The sequence below is a fragment of the Apodemus sylvaticus genome, chromosome 6, assembly GCF_947179515.1.
Source record: "Apodemus sylvaticus chromosome 6, mApoSyl1.1, whole genome shotgun sequence".
Taxonomy (NCBI): domain Eukaryota; kingdom Metazoa; phylum Chordata; class Mammalia; order Rodentia; family Muridae; genus Apodemus; species Apodemus sylvaticus.
In genome coordinates, this window is record NC_067477.1 from 107,938,836 (window position 1) to 107,962,988 (window position 24,153).

Here is a 24,153-nt window from a genome sequence, read left to right on the forward strand (position 1 = left end):
TCCAGTGAGAACTAAAGAGCTTAAGTTTAAGTAAGGATGATTTATCAACTACATTCCAGCCCTGTATCACTGCTATAGTTATACACTCAATATTAGGTTTGAGTTCTTTGAAAAAAATTTTACAGCTGGAAAAGGAAAACAAACAAAAAACAAAACAAAATGAAAACTGAAAAACCATTACAGAACTGGAAGTGTATCAGGACTCCAGGTTATAGACTGCAGGTTTAGAAAGAGAGCACCATGCAAGATGTGACAGGAAGATCCTGGTATAGCAAGACCAAGAAAAGCTAATGAGGAAAAATTAAAGACTGTATTCAGCTGCTTTTAAGAAATGCACACTGAAAAACCTACATCATACATTTATTCCAAGTGATTTATGTGCGTGCACACATTAGGCATAATATTTCCACAACAAGCACTGCAGAAAAAATTCTGAACATTTTTGCCATAAACTCAAAATTTTTGCAAACCCTCTTAAGGTATCTTTTAAATTACCAATATCTTTAAGTTATAATTGCCCAATTATATTTAATGAAACAGAATTGTTACATTCTAGTTATGATCCACATCTTTGCTGAACTTTGCATTAGCCCCAAACAGTAGCAGTGTCCTTCAAATATCCACTTGCATGTCTCAGCATGATTGCAGCTAGACTGTTTTCAAGTAGCACATGCTCACAACATGCCATTCTTGACCAAGGGTGTAATGGATCATCTTATAAATAGTCCTGTTATCTTTACTCTTATTTTAGAATGCCAACCATAACTTCGCTGATATCCCAGAGTTTTCTTGCCATTGACTCATCCATAGCTTTGGGCAAGAGTTCTTCCTCCTTACAATCACCAAAGTACTTTCCTGACACACCTTCTACATCGGGTGAAGAGGCTAAGTAGATGGAAGTCTGGGCCCCTTCTAATGGAGTTTTGAAAAAAGCCCAGGATACCAAATTGAAAAGTGGTCTTGCCAGCAGTGGGATATGTATATGCCTCCCCAGGTTTGTTCGCACAATGCCAGGATGCAGCACATTGACAGTCACATTTGTTCCTTCTAAGCGACGGGCTAGTTCTCTTGTGAAAAGAATGTTAGCAAGTTTGCTTCGACTATAACAGAAGCTTTTATTATAGCTTTGTTCACTGTTCAAGTCTTCAAAGTTGATGTCTCCATATTTATAAAGTTTGGAAGAAACGACTACAATCCTGCTGGGAGCCGAACTTTTGAGGAGTCCCAGGAGAAGATTGGTGAGTAGGAAGTGGCCCAGATGGTTCACTCCAAACTGCATCTCAAACCCATCTTCAGTCTTCGTATATGGGCACTGGAAAACCCCTGCATTATTGATCAGCACGTCTAGCCTGGGCTCCTCCTTTGAAACCAGGAAGAGAATGCAGAAATATGAATACACATTTTTCATATTGTTTATTCATCTATGTTTTACTAACAAGAAGAATTTGAGACTAAAACTAATCTCAATTTTAGTATATCTGAGAACTCTTTGAAGCACTGCCATGCTTTTTGCAACTTAGTAATTATGAGTATATATAGTTCACATTTCATTCAGATGTTGACTATATGTTAATTATCAAGGTCTTTCTTAAAAAAACAAATATAGCAAATTTGGGGATGAGAGAATCCTAGGACTGACTGTCTTACCTTAATTTCAGATGAACTAGAAAAATAGTGTTATCATGTTAAATTTGGTATATCATATCAAACTTACATGTCCCTATGATAAACTTAAAAAAACTTTCAAAATGTGAAAAAGTATATTTTTAAAGTGATGCTGCATGATTAATAGGGCCTACATGGTCCCTTTCTAAGATAACCCTAGTTACTTCTAATAATATTCTAAGTTCAAGGTAAACCTAGGTGACTTGCTCAGTGTCAACAAGCTCCTAAGAGGAATGTCAAATTCAGCCTGAAGATGAAATTCATAGATTCCAAGGTCCACTCTCATAATTAGTAACCTAGTCTGGCCTTCTGATTGGGCTGTTTAAAATAGCTTGAGAGGGTAAGCAGGGCAACCATATCCAGCAGAAGCATACTGTGACTCCCACCTTACTAGTATCACCAGTAAATGAAGATGCTTTAATCTGTAATTCTGTTAAGTATAAAAGGTCAACACAGAGAATAACTGAGTGCACTTCCCTAAAACTGATACAAAGAGAAAGTCATAGGTGCAATCTTTGGACTAGAGAGAAGTGTGATTAAATCAAGATACAAAAGTTAATAAAATCATTGAGTGGTTGATTAAAAAAATATATTACTGACAACAACAGGGACTGTTACCCAAGTGTCAAAATAGTACAGGAAGTAAGAGAGCATTAACAGATACCATGCTTCCCTGTCCTTTCTTCCCTAAGAAACGAGAGGGTCCAAAATTACAGGACCTATATACTCAGATTAGTACTTTGATCACATACCTCCACATCTTCCAAAATTAAAGTCCTACATTGTACTGTTTTTACAGAGAGTCTTTTAGTTCCTTATAGAATGCTTTTCCTTGGCTCTTTCTTGGCTCCTCTGTCTCTTCTGATGATAGAGGGATACAAATGTGCAACATGTTCCAGGTGTAAAGCCCTGGTTATGACCTATCACTAAATTAATTTCAAGTCAAATTTCAACTCTTAATGGTTTTTTTTTCCAGGAGTAAGTGAAAGAAAAATGTGTTAAATTTCACAACTGTTATCAGAGGCTACCTGTCGGGTTAACTATTTCTCATTCTGTCCTGTTGAAAAGACTTCTAGTTTTCCAACAATCAACTTCAAAAAGGCATGAGTTCACAGATATGGCAAGAAAGGAGTGTTCATCTCCACTAATCCTCTGGGAAGGATTCCAGAATTAATCATTTCTGAGCTATCATTCTTTGCTGGGTTTAAGACTTTATCATTTTCTATTTTTTAAATTCTAGGAGATAAATAGAATAAATTCCAAGAATACCAAACAGTAGAATGTCAAAACCTCTATTTTTTTCCTTCTAATTATAAACACTGAACTTCAGAGCCAATCAAGAATATAAATACTTAGAACAGCACTATTTAGGTACCTCTTTGTGTTCTTTTTTATTGGTTCTACCTCAAGACACCAAAAACAACAATGGTATCAGGAATGAGCATGCCCAATCCTATGTACACATCAATGAGACAGGAAGACCTGCTTCCTATGCTTTCAAAGTCTCCCAGACACAAGCACTGTTAGTTGATTTGCTCCATGCAAATGAAATGCTAACAACAAAACAAAATACCAACTTCTCTATCTGGCTCTTAATAAGCAACATGATGCCTCAAAACACAATAGGAGCATGGTGAACAATGGCTTAAACTTTGAGGGAAAGAGTGGTACTCTATTCATTATCTCAATAACTACTAACTCCAAGTGGTTCAATAGGTCTCTCTTCTGATGAGATGGTTTCTTTGTACAGCTGTACTTTTTTTTGGCAGTTATTAAGAACTACTGTCTTGAATGCAAGTGAAAAGCTAAAAATATTTTAAAAAGTTTACGTTGAACAAGAATGAAGGTGGCTGGGTCCTTCTGACTTGGAGGTTGGAAAAGTCACTACAATGTCCAACATGCACACAGTTCTAGTAATAACAATTGTAAGAGTTAAATATCTAAATGTTAACAAATGAACTTACAGATATTTCATTTGCTCTAAGTATATCATGGAAAAGAAAAAAAAAAAAAGGCCATTTAGAACGTCTGCTTTAGACTCAAAAGATTCCAAAAGAGAAAAGCATCCTCCTCTGTCTGCCTTAGATCTACCTCTGGCAAGTCACCTTGGCCACAGCCTTTCTACTTCAGTAGAATATTTACTGTACACCCAAGGAAATCATACACCTCAGCCTTCAAGCACCAGGAATACAGAACAGGAGGTTAAAGCAAGGAGTCTGAAGACAGACAAGGTATTATTTAACCTTCCTATGCTTCAGCTTCCTATTATGAAGTAGAGACTGTTGGAACCAGAACCTGTTGCCAGGACAATGACCACCATATTCCCAGAATCCATTGGGCTCAGCTTTACCTGTGCCCATGTCACCATCAGTATAAGAGAACCCCCTTCTCTCTTCCCCTTCTCTTTCCAAGGCCACCTTTGCACTTTCCCTCTCAATAAACCTCTCGTGGAACTGTTTGGCCTGGTGTGGTTTTTTTGGAGCCGCCACCGCCCTACGATCCCAACAGAGATATTATTGCTTGCTTTACAAGATCTGACAACAGCCAGAGGTATTAAAAATGGCCTTAGCATATCCCCTGGCATGTATCAAACCTTACATAAAGCTAAGCATTAAATTATTTTTATTTCTGTCCCTTTTCAGGCAATTAATGGATTCCAAGTTTAGGGATGGTGTGGGCTATCGCACCCCCTCCTACTTCAGCAGGACAAAACAACAAACAAAACTAGGACACGGAAATGAGAAAGAAAAATAGAAAGCAAAGTCTAACGAAGGGACTAATCAAAGTTCTTGGCTAGCTTTTCTCCAGCGGTGCTCACAGGCCTTGTAACACCTTAAGATTTGGCAGACATTTCAATTCTGACAGGGGGAAAACAATTCAAAGATCAGCTGGTGATTCCTGGACTGTCCTTGCCTAACAAAACTTAATGTCCAGACACTGGCTTATTTATTCACTTCTTCTGAGGACCTCCCAGGAATCCCTATTCAGACCTGTCCCTCCTCCCAGCAGGGTCCTAGGCAGGCAGGAGTCTTTCCTACTTGGTCCTGGCCACTCTCAAGGTCACACCAGGCCTCACAGGCCCCTCCCCGAGGGTGGCTGGGCTCCATTAGGCCCACACCTGTAGCAATTCTTGGCAGAAGGCTCGCACTGAGCGCAGCGAGGCAAGGTCCAGCTCCTTAACGACCAGCTGGCCATCGGTGGCGTCGGGCCCGGAACCCCCAGCCTGACAGAGCTCCTGCCTGAGCTGACCCGCCGCCTCCTCCGCTCGAGCGCGGTCCCGACATCCCATGATGACCCGCGCCCCCAGGCGCAGCAGCTCAGCGGCCGTGGCACGGCCCAGGCCGCTGTTTGCTCCGGTGATCAGCACTGTCTTCCCGTGCATGAGGCCCGGGTCCCCGCCTCCCTGCCGCCGCTGGCCTCTTGGCCCAGAGAACCGCCGGGCCGCCAGCCACAGCGCCCCGCCCAGTGCGGCCAGGAGCGCTGCGGCCACACTAGCCACTGCCATAACCTTCCGGGCCGGGTGCATGAAGCCTTGCGCACAGGTTCCGGGAGTGCTGGGGCCACCTACACGCGAAGGACTCTGGGGCGCCGCCTGCTGTCCCGGGATAGTGCGCGCGAGGCTTGCTGGGACTTGTAGTTTTTCTCCTGAGGTTGCCCGACCATAGAGGTCATCTTAGGAACTTTGCATGAAAACACCAAGGGATTTATTTAGAAGTGAACAATGTTAAAATTGGTAGAAGCCTGCAAACAAAGACTCATTTTAATTTGGTCAAATGCTTGCCACACAGAGATAACAAAGGACACAGCCCCAGTTTTCAGTAGTGTTATTGATCCTACTCATTCCACCTTTTCTAGGTGATGCTGTATAAACATTCATTCAGCTGGCTAACATTAAAAAATGAGCAATGCTTTTTGGAAATTAAGCTTCTTGTGAAACAGCTTAAGTATCAAAGTTCTAAACTTGTCTAAAGAGGCACCATTACCACTTACACAGATAGGTGCAACGGGATCCAACATCCTTAGCTTAAAGAAAAGCAGCTTGCAAGAAACCCTGTCTCGAGAAAACAAAAAACAAAAACAAAAACAAAAAAACAAAAAAGTAGCTTGCTTGACAGTTCAAAATATTTTCAAAAAAAAAAAAAAAACCAACCAACCAAACAAACAAACAAAAAAACCCAAGAAAAACACCAAAGGAGCTAAGTTTTGTGGTCAAATTCTCAGAAATACCTTGTTACTCTATACATCCAAAACACGTGCCATTTGTAACACCAGACTGTTTATTTTTCCTCCCCATCCCTAGTTGCGTTTTTGAGCGATGCCATAAGGCACATGGGCCGTGATGGTACCAAATTTCTGTGCTGATTCGATGTGAAACATTTGATCGTCAAAGAAGATGTGGGGCCGAATCTTCACTAAGATGGGACCTTTAGGGGCTCCAGCCAGGAAAAGAGCTTCATCTATCTCTAGACCCCAGCGGCGAAGGGTCTTTAGCACACGGGCACCTGAACTCGCTGCACTCCGAGCCGTAACCAGGTAGGTCCTGATGGGACAAAGCAATCGTTCGTCTTTGGCATAGAATTTCTTCTGCAGTTTCCCTAAATCTTCCAGAAAGCCTTTAAGAGGACCCTGAAAAGAGAACATAAGTCTTAGGTGTGCATGGGTCAGCAAAAGAGAAGTGATTACTGTAAGAAAAACAGTGTCTTAGATGATCTTAAAATCCACGTGATGCTAACTGACATACAGTGATTCTGGGCTGACAGTACGATGCCAAACTCTCTGCATTTATGTGCAGATATTTCCTGATACACAACCATCCCTTGCATGCCTGGAATAAATCTAGGATAACCGCATCATTTATCATCCAGACAAAAATATTTTAAGGGTGAAAGAACATTCTATAAACAGTAAGCCAGGGCAATAGGCATGAACTATCCCGGGTAACTGGGAGATGCACTTCAGTTGATCATCAAAACCACCATTGCACCCCACTGTTGGTGAGCTGCGCATTTTACCTTTGAGATTACTGTCACTTTGTTTAGCTAGTTATTTGTTTGGCCTGAGTCCAGCCCTGTCTTAAAGCTATATAGCTTTATAGCTTTATAGTTTCTACATTAAGACATAATATTTGTTTCTTTTTACGTTATTTTAGTCTTCACCATTATTTTATGTTTACATCCATGAGTAACTATTTTATACTCATTTATGCCTTTTATTATGTGCATGCCACTATTGACATGCTGGGCAGCATTTGTTCCATAGGACTAGTCTTCTCAAGGAAATGCTTGTGAAAAGCTGTTTGATAATTTAGAATATTATCAACATATTGCTCACTGTGCCCTCTACCTGAGTGAAGTTTTGCCCGCAATTAGATTCATATTTTATGAATCTATTCATATATTTATGAATCCATTCATATATTTATGATCCATGATTCATATTTTATCTGAATTAGAACTCAGCTCACCAGGCTTGGTGACAAGCATGCACTCTCATCCTCTAAGCCATCTCACTGGCCCACTTTAAAACCATGATGATTGTAGTGTGTCTTCACAGGGGCACACACATGGTTAAATATACAATCAAGATAAATAGAGAGACATGGCTGTAAAAGTACAGAAAAATATACAATACATACAGCATTATTCTAAAAACCAGGAATATATGAATATCAGACAGGTGTTGTATAAGAAACAGGAGTTGATAAATATGATATAGAATATATATACTTTTCCTAAATATGTGAGATTCAAACTATGCAAAAATTGATCAAAATTGTCAGGCATGTTGAAACTCATTTGTAATCCCACCATATGAAAAACTGAGTCTGAAGGTAGTGAGCTTTTCTTAGTAAGTATTTTTACTACTGTGAACAGATGTCATGACCAAGGTAACTTTTATTAGGACAACATTTAAATGGGGATGCCTTACAGGTTCAGAGGTTTAGTCTATTATCATCAAGGTGGGAACATGGCAGCATCCAGGCAGTCATGATGCAGGAGGAGCTGAGAGTTCTCCATCTTCATCTGAAGGCTATTTGCAGAATACTGACCTCCAGGCAGATAGAATGAGGGTATTAAAAGCCCACTCCTACAGTGACACACCTACTCCAACAAGGCCACGTCTTCTAATAGTGCTACTTGCTGGACCAAGCAGATACAAACCATCACAGAGCTCAAGGAAAGCCTTAGTTACCATGTTGACTACTTGTCAGCTTGACACACCTGGACACAAATTATTTAAGAGGAATTATCTAAGAGGAGGGAGCCTCCACTGAGGAAATGTCCACCTTAAGATACAATTGTAAACATTATCTTAATTACTTGAACATTTTCTTGATTGATGACTGAGGACCCAGTCCATTGTGGTTAGTGCCAACCCTGGGCTGGTGGTCCTGGGTTTTATAGCAAAGCAGGCTGAGCAAGACAAGGAAAGCAGTCCAGTAAGTAGCACCTATCATGGCCTCTATCTGAGCTCTTGACTCCACGGTTCCACCCTGTTTGAGTTCTTGTTCTTTCTTTGAAGATAAACAGTAATATGGACAGACGTGTAAGGTGAATGAACCCATCCATCCCCAACTAGTTTTTTGGTCATGGTCTTTCTTCGAAAAAAAGAAACAAACAAACAAACAAACAAATGCAACCACAAAAAAAAACTGAAAGCAAAACAGAAACAAGGATAACAACAACCAAAAACAGCCAGCCAACCAACCAACCAAACAAACAAACAATCAATCAAACAAAGAAACAAAGAAAATCACTAATATAAGTTGGTACCTGTCCATGTTTTGTGGAGAATCTTAGAACTTTGGTCTAGGAAAGCCATTTAATGTTGAGAGCTTAGTCGAATGTTCTGTGGCAGCTTGGAAGGTAAGAAAGATGGAACAGCACAGAGAGTTTGGTGGGTATATTGATGCCCTCTCCCTCCTCTGGAAGTCCTGCCTGGCTATAAGAGGTGGCCACTTCCGTCTCTATTATCTCCCTTTGGTAAGAATCTCAGATAGGTTCACCCCCATAGATTCCCTTTATACTCCTCCATCCCAGTATCCTTCCCTGTCCCAGACTTCCAGCTAGTTCCAGAGATGCCCCAACCTGTGTCCATTCTCATTCCCATGCATATCCCACCCGTCCCCATACCTGATCACTATCACCTTTCCCCTCCTCATGTCCTCTCCTACCCAGTTCCCTCTTTCCATTCATCTTTGATGACCATTTAGTTTCCCCTTATGAGAGAGAGATTCATTCATCCTCTTTTGGGATCTTCTTATTATCCAGTTCCTTTGGGTCTGTAGACTGGAGCAGGGTTATCCTGCACTTTATGGCTAATGCTCACTTACAAGTGAGTATATGCCACATGTGTCTTTCTGGCTCTTGGGTACCTGATTCATGGTGGTATTCTCAAATTCAAACCATTCACAAAGCCTTCAACCCCAAATCTGTCATACATACAAGATGAACAGGGATAAAGATAGAGCAGACACTGAGGGAACAATCACCCAATGACTTCACCAACTTGAGCCTATGAGATCTATCTGGTGCCCTCTTCTGGCCTGGAGGCATGCAGGCAGAATGTTGTATACATTAAAAAAAAAAAAGCCAGGTGTGGTAGTGTAGGGCTTTAATCCTAGCACCAGAGAGGCAGAGATGGAAGCATGGACAGAGTTTGCTATCCACCTACTTGTGAACTCAAGGTTCAGAGAGTCTCTCAAAACATGAGACAGGGAAAAATGGCTGATATTCATCCCTTACTTCTATACACACACACACACACGTACACCCTTTTATGCTAGCAGCATGACTTTAATTAATTAATTAATGTAATCTAATTTACATTTGTAGAATGGACCATCAGTAATACATTATTTTCACAATACATAGGACACACTCAGCAGGTTATAACTGTCTCAGCCCAAAGTACACTATAACAAAGAACATAAAATGCAAAATAGGTTTTCTGGTTACACTGGAGGAAGACATGTGAAGAGTAACAGAGCTATGTGAAAGGGAAAAAAAAAACACCTCATCAAATATTTGGCAGTTAATTTACCTTAACTATAAACAATCCACCCAATAAAGAGGAAGTCATAAAGAAATTCAAATGTACTTTGAATTGAAATAAAATGACATCACTTTTGAATGTCTGGGAGGTTGATTTAGGGGGAAAAAAAGACAAAATTACACAAAATCAGTGACCTAAAAATATTAGGAAAGTTACCTTGTGGAAAAGATAAAATTGGTAAATTACTACCCATAGTGACAAAATAAAATAAAATGAAATAAAACAAAGGAAAATGACAATAATTAATAATATTGGACATGAAATTGGAGACACATAACTAACTATTCTACAAACATTAAAAAACACAGTAAAACATTTACAAGTTTATGGTTATAGAAATTATAAATGATATTTTTAATTTTTTAGGAGCACAAACAATAAACAGAAGAAAGGAATGAAGCGAAGAACAAAAATTAAATGGCTACACTGGAGAAAAGTCTTTCAAGGTCTGGCAAGATAGCTTAGGAGAGAAAGCGTTTTTTGTATAAGCCTGAAGACCAGAATCAAATTCCAGAACCCACATAAAGGTGGAATGAGAGCACTGAGTGTTGCTTTTTATATAAAAAGAAAGGGTCAAGGATATGCTTGATAGAGCCAGGTATGGCAAGCTGGAAGGGGGCGCCTCCATGGGTCCATGCTGAGTCATCCCTTCCCACTGAGTTACCAGCCATGCAAAGGGTATAATATGGAATTGAGCTTATTTAGGGAATGGGAAAGGGGGATGGGAAGGGAGTAGAGACAGAGAGAGAGAGAAGGAAAGGGAGAGGGAGAGGGAGAGGGACAGGGACAGGGACAGGGAGAGGGACAGGTAGATGGAGAGGGAGAGAGAGGGGGAGAGATGGGAGAGGGGGAGGGACAGGGAAAGGGAGAGGGGCAGGGACAGGGACAGGGAGAGCGAGAGGGACAGGGAGAGGGACAGGGAGAGGGAAAGGGAGAGGGACAGGGAGAGGGAGAGGGACAGGGACAGAGAGAGGGACAGGTAGATGGAGAGGGAGAGAGAGAGAGGGAGAGATGGGAGAGGGAGAGGGACAGGGAGAGGGACAGGGAGAGGGACAGGGAGAGGGACAGGGACAGGGAGAGGTGGGAGAGGGAGAGGTGGGTAAGGGAGGAAGAGGGAGAGGCTGGCCAGGAACAGTGGAAACAGTGGAGAAGGTGGGGAGGTGGAAGGGAAAAGAGTGAGAAAGGGAGAGAAGGAGCAGAGAATAAGAGGATAAGAGAGCCAGGAGAGGGCAAACCATGCCTTTTATAGTAAGCCAGGCCTAATAGGCTGTTGCTAAGTAACTGTGGAGGCGGAGCCTAGATTGAATGTTAACATTGAGTCCACAAATTGTCCCCTATCCTCCATATCCTTGCCATAGCACACATGCTCTAACCCTATCACACCTACAACATACACACACACACACACACACAGAGTTAAAATATATAGAGTATATACTAAAATAATATACATATTAAAAAGTTTTTACAAAATGATATCTGGTTCTAGGTAGCTTGTCTAGAAAGGTTTATCAAACCTTTACATAGTTTTCATGCATTTTATGAAATCATTAATCATTATTACTTTACTACTCAAGTGAGATATAGCAAACTATAGACTACTATATATATATATATATATATATATATATATATATATATATATATAATGTATGTATATATAGGCAGACACCTTCTCAGACTGAATCCAGGAATGTCTAAAACGGGTGACACTCTTATGACCTTCTCCAGTGTACATGCAGTACAGAACTGCGTCAAGGAGTTAAGATCCTTCAGTGAATTAACATGAGTGTCCTCCCAAATCAATGGATTTTTTTCAATGAATGGTACGAAGGCATCAATCAAAACCCAACATCCATTCCACAAATCCTCAAAAATGCATAGTGGTTGGCAGCACCTTAACTTGACAAAGAATACTGAAAAGATCCTGTAGCTACATTACTTAAGACTGGAAGACTGAACATCCTTTGAAGGATAGGGAGCAAGGCCTGCAGGTCCATCCATACTCAGGGTTGCTACTGAACATGGAGCGGATTCAGAATAAAAACTGGATCATCTGTCAGTTCAGATTCAACTTGGATTTCATTTTCATGTTTCCAATTTTCTTCTGTTGAAACACCCCTTTTCGATCTAAATTTTTAATACTTCCTAAAATGGATTTAAAAAAAAAGAAAAAGAAAAATACAGACCAACACACAAAATCCCCCAATACTTGTTTTTGGTTTGTAAGAAATGTTGAAGGCTAATTATTTATTTGGACACAGAATCTCAGTCTTGAAGCTCTTTTCAATTGAAGTGTCTTTCTTGAACTTGAAGTCACAGTCTGACAGACCAAGTAAATGCTTACAGAGCAGTGAGTATATTGGACATGACCTTACGGTTTTGACGGCTTAAGGTTTTGAAATGGCTTATTGGTACACAGTCCTGTGTGTCACTAGTAACTTGAAGTTTACTCATCAGTAACAGAAGATCGCAGAAGTGTTTCCAAGAGGATATATAAAAGAATGGTAAAATTCACAACCAGAGTTGTCAGCAGTACATGTTCCAACCTAAGGAGGAATTGACAAACGAAGGAGCACTAAGTGCAAAGAGTGGAGGAAGCCAACTACAGTTGAAAGTCATCACAAGGAACAATATCTATATTCACATGTTGGAAGAAAAGCAGGTGAAAGTCAAGGTTGGTGATCTTACCTGAGCAAGAGGCTTATTTTCAAATAATGTTTCATGTTGGAAGAATTTGTCCAGCCCGTGATCCTTGGCAATATGTTCAGACTCATCAGAGAAGAGGACAGCATCCCCATCAAAGGCCACGCGGAGTTGAGTGTCGCAATAAGCCATGTCTTTGGCTCCAGCATACATGGTCGCAGAGGCAATGCCTGACATCATAGGGATATATTAGTATTCTTCTTAAGCCTGTGGATTTTAGTTTCTCCCAGTAAAATCTTTTCCCCCACAGTGATGTTTCTTCTGTAGCTATTGCCACAAAATTCCATCCCTGTCCACAACTACAAATCTCAGAATATGCACAGACTCTGTTTACACAGGAATGGGAGGTGAAAATGAGCTGTGTAATAAACACAGAAAATGTTTTTCTTTTAGGAAGGACAAATATTCATGGAACACAAGTAAGGGTGCCACGTGTGTAAAAGCCTCAGCAGAGAGCCAATAAGAAGTAAGCCAGCTAAAGCTGTTTGAAACACAAGGTAACTGACCACAAGTTCAAACCTCATGAGCTAGGAGAATAGACCCACGTCACTACCTTCTTTTATTGCTTCTTGTACTTTTTCAGAATCCGCAGAAAGATACAAGTTGGTAAGATATGCCTTCAAATAGCCAATGGGGCTTTTCCCACCCGTCAAACAGAAGCGGTCAATCAGTAGACCTATTATCAGGTGAGAAAGGCTGTGTTATGATCAAAGAGACAACATTGATCCAAATGCCATTTACTTTAGGAATAAGAGGTGTAAGTAAATGCTTGTGAGTTCATTTTTAGGTCTAACTGAATGTTATAAATTTTTGAAATTTGAAAATGACTTTCATAGTACCAATATTATAAAACTTCTGAGATACTTTATGCTAGGTTTGGCACACTATAGTTTATGGAGCATATTCATACAGAGCATGTCAATTTACTCAAAGCAGCATGCATGATTCTCTTTATAGAAAAGGATACTGAAAAGACTAGCCCAACCTACTAGTTCAAAGACACAGGGTGGTATTCATCCCAACATGTTTAACAATATCTGCATTAGGTTAACTCTCCCTTTTCCTTAAATTACTATGTTAAGTCCTTTTTGCTCATTGAACGGAGTTTTTAAAGTATGGCCCCATTTTAAATACTATTTCTACATTTTTCCATTGCAATACTTTATAATAAGTCACCCCAGGATTTAAATTATTTTCTAAAGATAATCTAAAAATTTCACTCCTTCTTGTCTAGAATATTAGATTACAGCTATTAGAAATGGACTATTAACTGACATCTCTACTAATGAACATCAATTTAACTTGTAAAAATCATTAATTATGGTATATCTAAGTTGCCCATACTGGTTTTTCAACTTGCTGTGTTGCCGTGTAGCCTAGGTAGGTCTTGAATCCAAGACAACCCTCCTTCCTCTTGCTGTAGTCTTCTGAAACATTAGCATGATAAGCCTATGCCATCAGGCTTCAACTAATATACTTTTAAATACCTCTCAACAATTAAAAAGAAGAAAATTGACTGTTTAAAAGATCTTGTAAATGCTTTACCCACATATACAATGAATAAAAGAATGAATTGGTATAAGCTGTCTTGAAAGAGATGTAATGAGCTAAGATATATAGCCCAGTTCTGACCATTGACCAGCACTCGTGAGGTCCAAGGTACAATTCTTATGTAAAATAGTTGATTGAATAGTATGAATTGAGAGTTCTTAGAGAGTTATACCTTTTAACATAGATTTCCTTTTCTGACAATATTATTTTAAGGAATCCACAAAATTTTAGTAAAGATTTAAGTATAAAAAAATCTAAGCTCAAGATTATATTTGAAAAAATATATTCATCAATGTGAGACTCATGCATATGATAAAAACCTATGTGCTTATTCAAAAATGTGTTTAAATTTATGATAAACTATGCTAGATAAAGCAAAATATGGAATCTGGTTGGCTCTTTTCCAAAGAATTAAGGACATAGGTCACCAATGTAGGTAGAATGCTTTGCTGTCAACAAAATATAAATTTTTCACTTGATGCAATCTTGGCTTTTAGTGATTCAAAAGTAGACCTTATAAACCACTAATAACATCAATATAATGTTCTAGAAAATATGTAGTGGTATTAGGATTTCAAAACTGAATGAAAACATTGGCTTTTTTCTCAAAGTGATTCCAAATTCCTAAGGAGCCAGGAGTGAGAATGGTAAAAAAGACCACAGTAGAAATAGGCAAAGACTGTCTTCTGTACTCTAAAGAGGGAAATAGCCAACTCTTCTAAGAGAAAAGGTTGTAATTCCATGGAAAAGATCAGATAGGAAGGTGTTCCAAATGTTTAAGCAGCAGAACTCATATGTGAGTAACTGATTCCAGAGACTGGAAACCTCAGGGTGTAACATGCTTCAGGACAGACATATCAGTATCCCTTACTAAATCAATAAGATTGTGATGGTATACACCTGAAGTCTGATTCTGGGAAACTGAGGCAAGATGATCTAGAGCTAGCCTGTGCTATATATGGGAAGAGCCTAATATGCTTCATTTGCTGAGTATTGTATGCCCCTCGGAGCCTTTGACATACATTTTCTCTTCAATTCATAACATTATGAAGGTTGAATTACTAAATGCATTTCAGATATTATAAACAGGATCACGTGAAGTAAAATAAAACTCAATAACTTATAATACACCTTGGTTATTTATAAATATTCCTAATTTAAACCTAGAATCTCTAGGTGAATAATTAAAACTTGATTTTGATGCGACTTACTCACAACTAAATCCATTACTAGAAAACAAGACAGTGGCATCCCAAAGAGACTGTTAGGTCATTTCATAGTAGAAAAACAAAAGGAAATTTTACAAGAAACGCACATTGGTGGCAAAGCTGTGAAAATCAGCACCAATGTAATCTTCTACGTAAAATAATAAAGACAGATTTTCTGGTGAAAATATGGATTTGTGTGTGGGAGAGAGAGAGAAAGAGAGAGAGCGGGGAGGAAGGGTGGAAGAAAGAAAGAGGGAGGAAGGGGAGAGAGATGAGGGAAAGAGAGAGCGAGAGCGAGAGCGAGAGCGAGAGCGAGAGAGAGAGAGAGAGAGAGAGAGAGAGAGAGAGAGAGAGAGAGAGAGAGAGAGAACATCCAGGAGCATCCAATTTTAAGAGCTGAAATGGGAGGTGAAAACCTTTAAACCTGTAACAGGGATCTGTCGTGAGGAAAAAGTTTGATCTCATAGAAAAAACCCCTGGGCTGACGGCTCCTTGAAGTCAAGTTCAGAAGTGAAAAACATAAAGCAGAGAAATATATTGAGGACCTGGGATTAAGACTTTGAAATTCACACTTGACAAGTTAAGTCCAGAGCTTTGAGCCCAACTCTGTGCTGAAGTTAAAAATGAACATGGCCTTTCTTGTTCTGACATAGGCAAATAAACATTCCCCACGCAGAAGGGGGTGTTGGTATCAAAGACATTGCAATGGTTTAAGCCACAGTTAGCAAAAAATCATGGCTCCTTTTTTGCAGGGCTGAGAGCTGGTCTTCCACATGGTATTTATTTTACTTACCATAGTGATTGACGCTGTTTATAAGCCGTACTCCCACTTGGGCATGGTTATTAGTCATCAGTACTATATCGAATAAGTCCTGTTCGTCAGGATACAGATCACGGAGTCTAGAGTTGACATGCTGCAGTGCCTGCAGGTTGCAAACACAGATGTATAAAAGTGGGCAGGCAAGGTGGTGGGTGTTAGGGAACAAGAAGAAAAACACCTCATTAAGGTCAGAATCAAGCTTTGTAGAGTCCTGACTGAAAAATCAGTGCTCCTTTAAAACACGGTGATGTCATCTTTTCTATGTTTTTTGACTCCTACACATAAGCTTCAATTGATGCCCATGGCACAAATGTGAATGACTACATGACGGTATTAAAACATTTTGTTTAGTAGAATTATCTTGGGAGAGGGGGTGGCATGGGGGGGGTTGCCAATGGGAAGCTGGAAAGGGGGACATTTGAAATGTAATATAAATAAAATAACGAATCAAAAAAAGAGATCTCAGTAGTGGGTAGAGGGAAAAGATCAGTGTATACATTTGATGATATGTCTTATCTGTCTATTTCCTTAACTTTGTAAATCCTGATTTTATTGTGAGAAATTGGGAATCACTTGGGAATTTGCTCGTCTCTCACGCAGAAAGAAGATCGAAGCAAACTGATAATCTCATTTTTTAAATGTTCGATGGAAGATCATAGGCCATGACTTATTTATTTTAATTTTAATTTTTGGCATTTCATTTATTTTTTAAAGTGTGTGTGTGTGTGTGTGTGTGTGCATGCACTCATGCGCATATGAAAGAAAGAAGGTACTCCCAGAGTCTAGAACAGTGGTTCTCAAACTTTCTAAAGTTGAGAGTCTTTAATACAGTTCCCCATGGTATGGTGACCTTCAATCATAAAATTATTTTCTTTGATACTCCATAACTGAAAATTTGTTCCTCTTATTATTTGTATGGTAAACATTTTGGAGAGATAGGATTGCCAAAGGGGTCGTAACCCAAACATTGAGAACCATTGGTCTAGAAGCTGGAGATGGTTGTGAGCTGCCCTATGAGAGGACTGGGAAACAAGTCATGGGCTCTTCAAGAACAACGCCAGCTTTAAATACCACATGCTTCTTTCCAGCTGTATAATCTATTTACAAACATTTTTAAGTGTTTTTCATAGACGGGTGGTTTCTCTCCATGCTTCTACATGTCCTGCAAATATCTTTCACTCCAAACCCATAGAGGTGCCATTTGCTTTCACGTGGCTATATGATTGATTGTGTAATAATCCAATAACATATGCAGAAGATTAGTTATGAGGGCTACATATTTTAGTATACATTCATGATACTAAGTGTTGGGATATTCTTGATTTTCTTAACATATTTACGGTCAGACCAGCACAAGTGAATTCCGTCATGTTAATAAGGCATTTTCTTTCCACTACTCAGGACCATTAACTCCTTATTACTTCCTACCCAACTAGGAGGAAACAAGCTTTTGTTTAAAGGTCAGATGACTAGGGCTCCATATAAGAAAGCCACGACTCATAATGGTAGGTTCAGGATAAAATATCCTTTTCTCAGCAATTCCAGGCATCTTTGGGACTTGGTCAACTGGAATGGGATGAGAATTATAAAGATGGTATAGGGATTACTGGGGAGAATGGACAAACTCCCAAAGGTCTGCCTGGGCCCTTTCTCTTGTTATCCAGAGTCCCTGATGGGAGTGAATGGCAGTTCACACAGTACCTTGACAAATCGAAATGCTGGCCCCGGGGTCAGGATGACATTCTCATTGGTGAGCTGATATTCCATGTACTTTTCCAGACCCTCTTCTTCGTAGATTTTCCTGTCATCTACCATATTGAAAAGTGCCCGGGAAGAGACAGCAACCGTGATGGCATGCTTGGGTTTGGGCTGCAGAGAAGGTCAAGGAAAGGAGAGTCAACACATATAGAAAGGGGTAGGAATGCAGCTGGGGCAGGATAGAGGACTGAGCTGGGAAGGCTGAGAAGGGCTTCTCTACACCATAAGTGGGATGGAGTTGAGGGACAGGAAGAAGGGACCAAGGGGTGTCAGGGGCCAGGCACCCTCACCGGCCTGGGCCGCGCACAGCTGGGGATCTTCTCATACAGCATGCTCACGGATGTCCAATAGGCTTCATCCACTTCATCTTCCTCCATCTGCTGCCTCTGCTGCTGGCCATCTGACGCACCTTCCTGGTCAACGTCCACAGAGGCGCCATACTGCTGCTGGCGGCGCTGGACATAGGACTTCCACTCAGTAGGAGGTGTGCGCGGATACTCTCTAGCCTTGGGTATCCCTTCTCTTGAGTCACAGCTATGTGCATAGTCTCTCAACTGCAAGTCTCTAGCCTCTCTGTTTTCCCTGGGAGCCCATGGATCACTGCCTGCATACATCTTCGATGTCCGTCTGGAGTTGGGCTCTGTTTCCGGGGGTGTGGGAGGTTGTGAGTCCAGCTGGGTGATAGGTCTGTTCTGCGGGGCCTGCTGTTGAACCGTCTGCTCTGATATCTGAGGTGGAGATGAGGTGTCGTGTTGACTGGGGGAGGCAGAGGAAGTTCGAGAGGTAGCGGAGCTGTTAGGACCCTGATGAAGAAATGGAGGTTGAAGTTCAGACCCATGGGCACTCACATCCCTGTCTCCTACACCGCACCTCCTATCTCTAGCCTGTTCCTAGATCTTGAATGAATTCTAATTCATCCTAGCCCCTTTAACTAAGTCTAGCATCCAAGCAATTTCTAGTCTCAAGAAATTGGATATTATTGTTAAAATAGACTTCTCTCTGTAATCTCATCCACCAACCTCTCCCTGGACCTCACACATGCGTCATCACAAGTGCTCATTGCAGCAACTAGTATTTGGCTTTGAGTAAATAAGGTCAAGTTCTCTTATCCTTATGCAACATAAGTCATAAAGCTCGCCTCCCTCAGTGACTTCAGTGAGCTTCACATGCAAATTGGGTAAGACACTAGAAGGCTCTACTTATCCTGATTCTTTTGCCCAGGGGCTGTGCATGTGATTGTTGGGAAGACTGGGGAATCATATGCCTTCAGTCTCCCTATGCTATCAGATAACGTTGGAATTGATTACCTTTCTAAATTAGAAGGGGCAATTCTAGAGAAAGAATGCATCACTGACACAGCTCAGGAAGTTGTTATTAAACATTCACATATTCATATAACACTCACTTTATGTTTGTTTCACATGCATGTCCATTCTTGGTGAGATTATTGAACCAAACTCAACAAAATATAGGAATGTGGGATGTGTTTATATATTTGCACAGGGGAATCTCTTCTTTTCTAGGCATCTGAAAAGAATTTCATAAATTCACTTATGTGGTCAGGCCACGTTCAGGGCCTAAAAGCCCATGCACCGGCATTTAAATTTTCTCTTTTGATTTGATTGCTTTCATCCCTTTCCTCGTTTGAGAGCCATGGGTACTCAGTTGTGTTTGATATTTGGATGCAGGACAGAGAACATACAGCTAGACCTAAAGGCAGTATTTAAAACAGTTGTCTTCCATTTTGTAATATAAACAACTGGGAAGACCATTCTGTGCTTTTTTTTTTTCTCAGTGGTAAGTTTAGGCTTGCCTGGGTGTCTCTGGAAGGGCTAAATTAACCAAGAAGTCACTTATCCAGAACAGGAAATAAACGCTTCATAAAAATAAGCTCCAATAGATATAAGTCATCATCTATCATCCAGGTCTCTCATCACTAGCTTACCTTGACAACAGGATTCCTGCTCCTGGGTTCATCTACGGATGGAGCTCCCGTAGATGGGCTCCGTGATGTTCGGGACCACTGATTTCGCACAACGTAGCCTCGAGAGTCTGAATTAGGTAATTCCTGGGATCCCTGTGTAAGAGAAAAGACCCAAATACTTAATTCTTAACCATCCACTCCTTATATGTATGTGCCTATAGGATAACCATGTCAGGCTAAAAACAGCAGCAACCATTGGAAAGATGCCCCCCAGTCCTGTTTCTATGACCCTTGATTCAGTCTAGGTCTTGGTTGTGCTGTTCTTGCTTTGGCTCAATCCTAATTTCAGGATGAAGTATCAAAGTAGAAGTTTTCCAAGAAAAGCATGAGCATCCAACATTAAGAAACCCTTGTAGTAGCTCAGTCTTCAGTCATATCTTCTCCTTTCCCCAACAGCCTCCCTTAAAGATAAACCTACTACTCTAGGTCAAGATTATATATCTATGCTTCTACTGTATTGTAAATTGAGGGCAACCGGTACCCAAACCACAGCTTGCAGCAGGGCTCTGTGACAGCTGCACATATGTGCATACAACCTGCCAACCTTTGTTTCATGATGACACCTTGGAGAGGCAAGTAGTCTATTTTCTATCCCATATCCTTCCCCTACCCAGGATGACTGGGACTCCCCTCCCAAATTAGTTATTCGATCTCTGCTCACCCTGATCATGGTGATCTGCCGGCCCTGCTCCCACAACAGGCACATGTGAATATAAATGCGTATTGTGCGACAGGGGCTAGTTCCCTCAGCTGCACAAAGGCAGCGTCTACAGGAGTGGTGATACCGCATGGGGCAACATCTCAGCGAGTGATTCGGATAGCCTGCACGCCTCATCTGAAAGATTGTGCAGAAAATGGGTCAATGTGATGGCCAGACTTCCCTTCCCCCCTGATCTCAATGGACCAGTCTCCTCCTGTTGGCCAACTGGAGGAGACTGTATTTTTCTACACTTCTCATTCTGCCTGAACAGGGAGGCTATGGACTGGAGGGAGGGCAAGGGCCAGCTTCTCCTGAGTGTATCCTTAATCTCTTCTCTAGGACCTTAGTTACCACTCAGTGCACACCTGAAGCACTCACATGTCTCTTCCAAAGCTTCCCCCCTTTTTTCCATTGTGTTTTCTGCTTTCTTTCAGCTGTGCTATGCAGGGTAGCTCACCTGAGTGCTCAGACGAGCTCCAGTTTTGTCAGAATCCTTTCTTTTCTCTGCATCTAGACTCTCTTTTGAGTACCTCATCCCAGGCTCATTCTTAATATGGAAACAAAGAATGTTTATTAATGTTTATTCTCAGAGACATTAGAAACCTTGGGTTTGGAAATTAAAACAGAGTAAATAAAACATAAACTTTGTTCCTTGGCCAACATCAAAAATATATGCAAATTTTAGCTATGATTCCTCCTCCACTCCAACAAGTATAAGAAAAGGACACATTTTATAAATAAAAAAATATGGAAGCATATTGTTATATGACTCAGTCATTCTATGGGTTCATGATATGAGCAGTATTTATCATTAAAAACGATAAACATGAGGAATGTAATGAAAATCTTCCAGGGGTCAACAGCATTTGGACTTAAGTATAAAGTTATATATGCAGAATAAGTGTTTTTCCCCCTATGATTTTCTGAAGGCAGCTAATTATGAAACTTTTCATTTTCTACATAGAACACAAACTCATATAACTAACCCTAACAAGTATTAATTTGATTTTTACAAACAAGGGCTTTAATCTTTTACAGATTTATTGGCACATCAATTCTTTTTTTTTTTTTTTTTTTTTTTTTTTTTTATTAAATATTTTTATTTTCTATATTCTTTGTTTACATTCCAACTGATTTCCCCTTTCCCAGATCCCCCCTCCCCATATGTCCCATAAACCTTCTTCTCTCCATCCATTCCCCAATCACCTCCCTCCTTTTTTTTCTGTCCTTATATTCCCCTCCAATGCTAGGTCAATCCTTTCCAGGATCTGGACCCTCTCCATACTTCTTCATGGGAGTCATTTGTTATGCAATTTGTGCCTTGGGTATTCAGGGCTTCTGGGCTAATTAATATCCACTTATCAGAGATTGCATTCCATGTATATTCTTTTGTGATTGGGTTACCTCACTTAGGATGATATTTTCCAGATCAAACCATTTGCCTAAAAATTTTGTGAATTCACTGTTTCTAATTGCTGAGTAGTAGTATTCCATTGTGTAAATATACCACATTTTCTGTATCCATTCCTCCTTTGAGGGACATCTGGGTTCTTTCCAGCTTCTGGCTATTATAAATAAGGCTGCTATGAACATAATGGAGCATGTGTCTTTACTGCATGCTGGGGAATCCTTTGGGTATATGCCCAGGAGCGGTATAGCAGGGTCCTCCAGAACCTAGAAAACTGGAATACCCAAAACATAATCCACACATCAAATGAGGTACAAGAAGAAAGGAGGAGTGGCCCCTGGTTCTGGAAAGACTCAGTGAAACAGTATTCAGCAAAACCAGAACGGGGAAGTGGGAAGGGGTAGGTGGGAGGACAGGGGAAGAGAAGGGGGCTTGCGGGACTTTCGGGGAGTGGGGGGGCTAGAAAAGGGGAAATCATTTGAAATGTAAATAAATTATATCGAATAAAAAAAAAAAAAAAAAAAAAAAAGAAGTGCTCAACATCATTAGTCATTAGGGAAATGCAAATCAAAACAACCCTGAGATTTCACCTTATACCAGTCAGAATGGCTAAGGTAAAAAACTCTGGAGACAACAGGTGTTGGCGAGGATGTGGAGAAAGAGGAACACTCCTCCACTGCTGGTGGGGCTGTAAGATGGTACAACCACTTTGGAAATCAGTCTGGCGGTTCCTCAGAAAACTGGCACATCAATTCTTAATGTCAAGTTTCTCTCAGCATCTAGTTTTTTAAAAAACCGGGCATTTCCTACTAACAAACTAATAGGTAAAAATCAAAACCGGGTAGTAGTAGTATTCCATTGTGTAAATATACCACATTTTCTGTATCCATTCCTCCACTGAGGGACATCTGGGTTCTTTCCAGCTTCTAGCTATTATAAATAAGGCTGCTATGCTCAGCAATTAAAAACAATAAATTCATGAAATTCTTAGGCAAATGGTTGGATCTGGAAAACATCATTCTAAGTGAGGTAACCCAATCACAAAAGAACACACATGGAATGCAGCCACTGATAAGTGGATATTAGCTCAGAAGCTCTGAATACCCAAGACACAATTCACATATCAAATGAGTCCCAAGAGAAGGAAGGAGAGGTCCTTGGTCCTGGAAAGGCTTGATCCAGCATTGTAGGGGAGTACCAGGATAGAGAAGTAGGAGGGGGTTGATTGGAGAACGGGCAGAGGGAAGAGGGCTTATGGGACTTATGGGGAGGGGGGAACCTGGAAAGGTAAAATCATTTGGAATGTAAACAAATAATATAGAAAATAAAATGGATGACCATTTATTTCATGGAAACCTAATCAAATACTGGTGTTTGCATTTTGATTGCAGAATACCAGAAGATTATTTGTTTCATGTTAATTCACTTGTGTGCTGTGATTCATATTAGTGTTAAGTGTCTAATTATGATGTGCCGTACATACATAAATTAGACCAAAGACTTTGAGAAACTTCTGTGTTCATCCATTTACTCCCTGTGCATGCCCAGGAATCATCATCTCCATGTTACTTGAATGAGAATATGACTTCAAGGAATGGTTTAGCTGCAAAATTATTGAACTGACCTGAGTTCTCTCCACTAACTCCCATAGCCCCATTTCAGGCTCCAAATTATTCTGTCACTTCTAGCCCTCCAAAATACTTAAATCTAACCATTCTTTATCTCTGTGTCAGGTCTCAGGTCCTCATTCGTGGCTTTTAAAGCCTTCACATTTCCAAAGTTGTCTCTTTTGTTGAATGTAAGCATAATTAAGCTTTCTTCCTGGGTCAACTCTATCTTCACTCAAACAGACCAGGAGCATCAGGATGAACTCCTACTACTTCCTATTTCTATGCTCCACTCATGGGACACTTTTTTATAAGCCATTTTCTCTTCAATAATCTCCCAAACTCAGCTCATCCCAATCTTGATGTAGTACCATAGGCAGACGGTCATCTTTGTCTTTGTCCAAATCTCCTATAGAGTCATTGTATTTACTCCTTTATATTAACTATAAGCATATGCTCAACACAGGCTGACAGGCTAGGTTGACCTACATTCTCCCACTCCACCCCTTTCTGCTGTTGTCTCCACTCCCTTTTACATGTCTCTGTGATCTAGACTTATTTGTTTTTGCAGAGCATTCCCAGAGAGTAAAAATGGACTAATGCTTACATGCCCTCAGATTTCTGGTAAGATTTTAGGGTGGTTCACTCACTCACTCACTTTCTTTTTTTGTTTCAAGGATGTTTGGCTCAT

The 24,153-nt window shown here is 40.4% G+C and overlaps 2 protein-coding genes across 5 annotated transcripts; both read right to left on the minus strand.

Annotated features, from left to right (window-relative positions):
* Positions 1-346: 346 nt before the first annotated feature.
* Positions 347-5,230, minus strand: Rdh14 (retinol dehydrogenase 14). The gene is made up of 2 exons (XM_052186120.1): positions 4,784-5,230; positions 347-1,360 (listed from the first exon to the last, which is right to left on the minus strand). The coding sequence occupies exons 1-2, from the start codon at positions 5,189-5,191 to the stop codon at positions 743-745; spliced, it is 1,026 nt and encodes a 341-aa protein (XP_052042080.1). The 5' UTR covers positions 5,192-5,230; the 3' UTR covers positions 347-742.
* A 731-nt stretch (positions 5,231-5,961) lies between these two features.
* On the minus strand, positions 5,962-24,153 carry Nt5c1b (5'-nucleotidase, cytosolic IB). 4 transcript variants are annotated; one of them, XM_052186117.1, is made up of 10 exons: positions 24,121-24,153; positions 20,905-20,994; positions 20,409-20,582; positions 19,709-19,840; positions 18,102-18,566; positions 17,707-17,874; positions 15,979-16,108; positions 12,980-13,102; positions 12,412-12,596; positions 5,962-6,291 (listed from the first exon to the last, which is right to left on the minus strand). In XM_052186117.1, exons 1-10 carry the CDS (start codon positions 24,151-24,153, stop codon positions 5,962-5,964), a joined length of 1,830 nt encoding a protein of 609 aa, XP_052042077.1. The 4 variants fall into 4 exon arrangements, with proteins under 4 accessions (XP_052042077.1, XP_052042076.1, XP_052042079.1 ...); XM_052186116.1 differs by having other exon boundaries at positions 18,054-18,566; XM_052186119.1 differs by lacking the exon at positions 20,409-20,582.

Excerpts from the sequence above, each read along its gene's own strand:
- Rdh14 (XM_052186120.1), bottom strand. The coding sequence starts at position 5,191 with ATGCACCCGGCCCGGAAGGTTATGGCAGTGGCTAGTGTGGCCGCAGCG. Across the intron at positions 1,361-4,783 it reads TCTGCCAAGAATTGCTACAG|GAGGAGCCCAGGCTAGACGT; the intron begins GTGTGGGCCTAA and ends CTGGTTTCAAAG.
- Nt5c1b (XM_052186116.1), bottom strand. The coding sequence starts at position 24,153 with ATGAGCCAAACATCCTTGAAACAAAAAAAGAAA. Across the intron at positions 16,109-17,706 it reads CAGCATTTCGATTTGTCAAG|GCACTGCAGCATGTCAACTC; the intron begins GTACTGTGTGAA and ends TGCAACCTGCAG. Across the intron at positions 13,103-15,978 it reads AAACAGCGTCAATCACTATG|GTCTACTGATTGACCGCTTC; the intron begins GTAAGTAAAATA and ends ACCTGATAATAG.